At 36.0% G+C, this 6,131-nt stretch overlaps 1 protein-coding gene across 1 annotated transcript in view; it reads left to right on the top strand.

Moving 5' to 3' along the window:
- LOC107742947 (kalirin-like) overlaps positions 1–6,131 on the top strand; it is a 48,689-nt gene that overhangs the window by 36,377 nt on the left and 6,181 nt on the right. The window contains exons 17-22 of the mRNA XM_016556030.1: positions 694–756; positions 1,998–2,025; positions 2,211–2,373; positions 4,948–5,069; positions 5,156–5,287; positions 5,583–5,747. Coding sequence (XP_016411516.1) covers positions 694–756; positions 1,998–2,025; positions 2,211–2,373; positions 4,948–5,069; positions 5,156–5,287; positions 5,583–5,747 — 673 coding nt within the window. The remainder of the gene's footprint in view (positions 1–693; positions 757–1,997; positions 2,026–2,210; positions 2,374–4,947; positions 5,070–5,155; positions 5,288–5,582; positions 5,748–6,131) is intronic.

Below are 6,131 nucleotides of genomic sequence, written 5' to 3' on the forward strand. Positions count from 1 at the left end.
GGGCGGGCTGCATCCTCACCTGTGTGGAAATGAACACATCACTCACCCCGCTTGCGTTTGTCCAATGACAGCATGACACTGACAGTCACAAACAATGTTTCAAATATGAGCTTTTTTTAGGTGTTTTACATTGAAAAGTTGAATGATTACTGCATAATCTGCTAACAATTTAAGAGTAATACAAGTACGTGTCACACTTAAAATATAAAGGTTGGGTAGGGTTTGTTTGTTTTTTTGTTTGTTTTTACCCCAATATTTCAGTCTTAGTTTTTTTTTAATAATCTCAATTATATAGTCAAATGTATTTAATAAACTTTATTATTATTATTAGTAGTAGTAGTAGTAGTAGTAGTAGTATTTGTAGTAGTAGTAGTAGTAGTAGTGTGTGTGTCTGTGTCTTTCTGTGTCTTTCTGTGTGTGTGTGTGTCTGTGTCTTTCTGTGTGTGTGTGTGTGTGTCTGTGTCTTTCTGTGTGTGTGTGTGCGTGTGTGTGTGTGTGTGTGTGATGTACAGACATACGTAAAATGCCACAGTATAAAAGTTCAATTTTCTTCATTTGTAATTAATGACACTAATAAGTAATTAATTTCAAAACATAAGGATTGTTGTCTTCCTGTCATTTTGGCCTGGAGTTCTCCGTCCCTCTGTATTTCTGTAAGTGTGTAACATTCTTTTCTCTCAATCCAAACCACAGGATTCCCGCAGCTCGGATGAGTCCGATTGTGAGGATGAACTAGACCCCAAAACTAGTATGGAGGTAGAGATACTGATCTCGATGCATGCTGCCCAATAAGATTTGTATTTATTAATTTTTTTTGTGATTATTTATTGTAATTATTATTTTGTAATAAACTGAAGTTATTAGTAAATAGATATGCTTTTTAAAGCTCTAATCTAAAGAAATGTCTAAACCTCTTTTTACATGAGTGTTGTTTTTATTTGGCCTACGTTGTTGTTGGTAAGTTTTTATTTTAACTAATTGTGTGGAGTGACTTGCATTTTCACACCAAGGACAAAAACTATAAAGTTTTCATAATCATTCTAATTCTATAAAATCAAGGAAGTTCACACCACAGCTAAAATAAAATCACTTTCAGACTTCACTTTCATCATTCACACATCAGAATAAACTAAATAACCATATCACACACTTATAATGAACAATGTTAATATCAGGTATCGTCCTGGTATGGCTGCTAATGTAGTTATTGTTTTAGTTACCTGTATATTTATTGTTCTTGGTGTGAATGGGCCTTAACCCCAGTGTAAAGCTTTTGGCAATGTTCAGAAAGAAGTACTGAATTCAAATCTTAATTCTTACTGCATACTGGGCAGAATATCCAGCACTGAAAAAAAAAAAACAATAATAATAATGTAGGATTTACTGAAATTAGGATAAAATCTTTTTTGGTTGCTCTAGAACAGAAAAACCAGATGAGGCCTCTGTCAGAAAGACGACTGGCTCTTATAACTGAAAGATGGACAGCCACCAATATTACATGCTAAAAAAAGATATTTGTGGTTGATATTTTTAATTCATCACACTGGAAATCCAAGGTCAGTCAGAGCACATTGTGTTTCTGGAAATCACAAGCTGTGTGCTCTGGATGCATGTCTCTGATTTTCCCAATGTATTTGGTCTGGATTCAGGATTTGACATACTACACAATAATAGCACACTGCAGAAACGGTGTTAGTAGTATGCTAGTATGCTATTTTGAACATACACAATGGCTGAAATCGAAATAGCGTGCTAACATGCAACACTTACAATTCCCCCATATCTTAATATGGAAAAAATAGTACAAGTTGTATGTCATTTCAAATACAGCCAGTGTCTATCATGTCATGCGATGGTTCTGCCCTCTGTTGGCTTGTGCTGACATGACACAACATAAAACTTCCTCCTTTTTTTGTAGAGTCATATACATTCAGTATATGACTCTGTCTAGAATGCTTAAAGGATGCACATGTAACACTCATCTGACTGTTTTGCAGTTACTGAACCCTAATTTCATCCAAGATGGTGAGTTTATTAATGTACAGATGCAGTGATATTTGGTTTATTTGTATTTTCTGCTAGTGTATATTGTGATCATACATATTTCACCTGTAGCTTGTTTTAGAAATGGAATTAAATCTTTCCTTGAATGAAGTGAGATGAAAGAGAAGATCCATCAGAGTGACATTGTGCTGTGTATTGATGTACAGTGGCTCCGGAGTTCCTGACGCCTCTAGCGGACGTGACGTGTGCTCTGGGGGAGACGGTGGTCCTGTGCTGTAAAGTCTGCGCTCGACCCAAGCCCACAATCACCCTGAAAGGACCCGATCAAAGTCTGCTGGTCAACAATAACCGATTCACGATCAATATCAGGTACAAATCCACAATCAGTCACAATGCAAATCTGTCACTGGGCCAGTACCTTGTCAGAAGGTACACCTTTGTACATATTTACCTCTAAAGGAGGCATATTAGTACCTCAAAGGCACATTTCTACCTGTGTATATATTAGTACTAGTGCTGTCAAACGATTAATCACGATTAATCTAGGGCTGCCACTAACAACTCTGTAAAACTCAATTAATTAGACAGGCTTTTTGATTAATAAAATGTAATTTAATATTAAAACAGTGTATAGAAAAATGAAAATGGAACAAAACTGAATTTGGAAATAAAACGAATTTCATAGGGCCCTGTAATTATAATTATTCTTTTTGTGGTAATAAAAATAGATGTAAGTGAACAATAGCCTTTAAAATTACTTAAAATACATATATAATAGCAATGAGGCAATACTAATTAGTTCAAATAAAGTATCAAAAGCAAGAAATCATATGGTTTTATTGAACAAAATTGTTAAAATATCATATTCTTATATTTTATATTATATATAAATATATTTAATATATAAACAACATATTTTTCTTAAATATATACATGCATGTGTTTGTATTTATTTATACATAATACATATACACCGTATACACACACATATATTATGTAAACAAAAACTTTTATTTTGGATGCGATTAATCGCGATTAAATCGTTTGACAGCACTAATTAGTACCCAAATAATACATGTTAATACAGGTACCTTTTGAAAGGGTATTGCCCCAGAGACAGCTTTGCAGCTTTGTTACTGAGTGTATATTGCAGTATGCTTGCTTTCAGGAAAGTGTTGAGGAACAAATAAATGTTTTACATTCAAGTTCAGATCATGTCTTCTGAATTTCTTTTGTGGGAAAACAGTACCCATGTAACCTCAGAAGTCTCATTGTTATGTAACTGTCCCATGATTCCTCTGTTTTTTTTTCTTTGCCACTGTGCCATTGACTGGTTCTCAACCCACCTATACAAAAGCACTGTACAAACAAAACACGGTTTGTAATTTTTCAATCCCCACCCAATGCTAAAAAGATAAGTAGCTTCAGAAATAAAAACAAAATCTAACATAAAGGCAGCCTGGGTAAACACAAAACACCGTTTTTAAATTGTGTTTTAAACAATGTTACTTATTAAAGCAAAACAGTTATCTAATACCAACTAGGCCTGTGTGAAAATGTATGTGCCATTGTAATTAATTCCCCAAATCTATGAAACTGCATTCATAATGGTGTTCAGTTGGACTAGACGCGACCAACCTGTTCAATACACCTTTTTCAACTGCATGAAGTTGTTAAAAAGGTATTTATTTTCCAGTAACACACTAAAGGTGAAAGAAATTCCAAAAATGATAAGGAAGAAGGTGATTGAAATCAAGGAAGGGTTAAAAAGCTATTTCAAAGACTCTTGAAATCTAAAGACCAAAAGTGAGAGCCATTACCTCTAAATGGGAAAAAACTCAGCACAGTAGCGAACCTTCCCAGAAGTGGCCGACCTTCCAAAATTCCTTCGAAAGCACAGCGAAAACTCATCAAGGAAGTCATTAAAGACCCAAGGACAGCATTGTAGGAACTGGAGGCCTTTCGTGCACCAATAAAGGTCAGTGTTCTTGACTCCACTAACCGAAAGACACTGATCGAAAATGGTGTCCATCGACAAGTGTGAGGCGAAAACCACTGCTAATGCAGGAGACCTTTTGGGAGAATGTTTTATGGACTGATGAGTTGAAAGTGGAACTGTTTAGAAGACAGGTTACATCTGATGTAAACCAAACACTGAATTACACACACACACACACACACACACAAAAACCCCATCATACTTATACAGTCAAGCATGGTGGTGGCAGTGTTCTGGTGTGGAGATGTTTTGCTTGGGCCTGGGCAACTTGCAATAATTGAGGGAAACATGAATTCTGCTCTCTACCAGAAAATCTTAAAGGAGAATGTACGGTCTTTTGAAGTTGAATCTCAAGTACAACTGGATTATGCATCAAGACAATGGTTCAAAGCACAGGAGCAAGTCCACCTCTGAATGGCTCAAAAAAAGTACATTTAAAATGTTGGAGTGGCCTAGACAAAGTCCTTACTTGACTCCAATTGAGATGCTGTGGCAGGACCTTCAACAGGCATTTCATGATCGAAAATCCCTCCAATGTGGCTGAACTAAAGCAGATTTTACATTTAAGGGGGCAATTAGTTTTTCACGTGGGTGATAGGTTTTGGATTATGAACTTAAAAAAATAAATAAATGAAAAGAATAAAAAACTGTATTATGTGAATTATTGTATTAACTATTTTATTTAAGCAAGAAAAACTAAAATGAATTATAACTAATAAGACAATTGTATAATGAAACAATGAAACAATTGTCTTTAAACTGTATTAAATGACCTCCTTAAAGATAATACTAGTCTAATAAACTTGAATGTAAATATATATTTGTATATATAATTGCTTTCGTTAAAGATTTCTAAGATGATGATTTTGCCATTATATTGTTATTTCTGAAAGTAACTTTCTAAAGTAACGCTCTCTCTGTTTGCTGTGCCTGCTCAACTTCAGGGAATCAGGTGATATAGTGCTGAAGATCTGTAATCTGATGCCTCAGGATACTGGCATCTACACGTGTGTGGCTGTGAATGATCATGGCACTGCCTCCTCATCTGCATCTATTAAAGTACAAGGTAAAAAGAAACAAAGAGGAATAAAGATGGCGAGTGTACAACTCACCTTCCCACATGTTTGACTGTCCTCACGTTCTCTGGTGCAGGTATCCCAGCAGCCCCTGCTCGGCCTGTGGCACAGGAAGCCAGCAGCACCGCAGTGATTGTCCACTGGCTTCCTCCAGCCAGCTCAGGAAACTCTGCCATCTCCAGCTACACTGTGGAATACAGGCAGGAAGGTAAACAATTGCACAGCTGTACATTCCCAGCAGTCTCAGCATAGCCAAACATCCACTGAGAGAAGTGAGAACTACTGCCTGCTTTCTGTTGTAATGAGAGACACTTAAAGGGGTCATGTAATGGAAAACTACTAATTTTGCTCTTTTGAAATTAGAGTTTGATGTACAGTGTATTAGCCATTTAGTGTCACATCACGTTAGTCTTCAATGTCACATGATCCTCCAGGAAAAAAAATAAAAATCATATTAAAGTTTTGTATGTCTGTAACTTTTGTGTGTATGTATTTGTGTGCAGACTCTCTGGTGTGGCACCAGTCGGTGGTCTCCACTGCAGACGTGTGTGTGAAGATTGAGAATCTGATTCCTGGTGGCCATTATCAGTTCAGAGTCAGTGCCTGTAACCCCTGGGGCATCAGCCCACCCAGTGAACCCTCAAACATGGTGACATTACCCAGCACAGGTCAATACACTCAAATCAAACATAAGTACTTTTCCAAATTGAACCGTCTTCCTGTCTAGGTAGCTGTATCATAGCTGAAATTGATGCTCTTGAAAGTGTATTAGTTTGGAAAGTACATGATATTCTAGAGTAGTCTATCTATAAAAGCAGTGTGTTGCTGTTTATTCAGTGCTGCGCATATATATATATATATATATATATACACACACACAAAGTAAACCAAAAGATTGAAGGGTGATTCTCAAAAATCTATATTTTCTGCAAGCTTTTTTCAAGATAAATTTAGATGTCTTTCCAAAAAAGGACACTTAGAAACTCCAAAAGGACACCAAAGAACCAAATGATATAAGGAGCCCATATAAGCACATATGAAAGAAAAAAAAA

Source organism: Sinocyclocheilus rhinocerous, unplaced genomic scaffold (assembly GCF_001515625.1).
Source record: "Sinocyclocheilus rhinocerous isolate Xijiao unplaced genomic scaffold, SAMN03320098_v1.1 scaffold45, whole genome shotgun sequence".
NCBI classification, from domain to species: Eukaryota; Metazoa; Chordata; class Actinopteri; order Cypriniformes; family Cyprinidae; genus Sinocyclocheilus; species Sinocyclocheilus rhinocerous.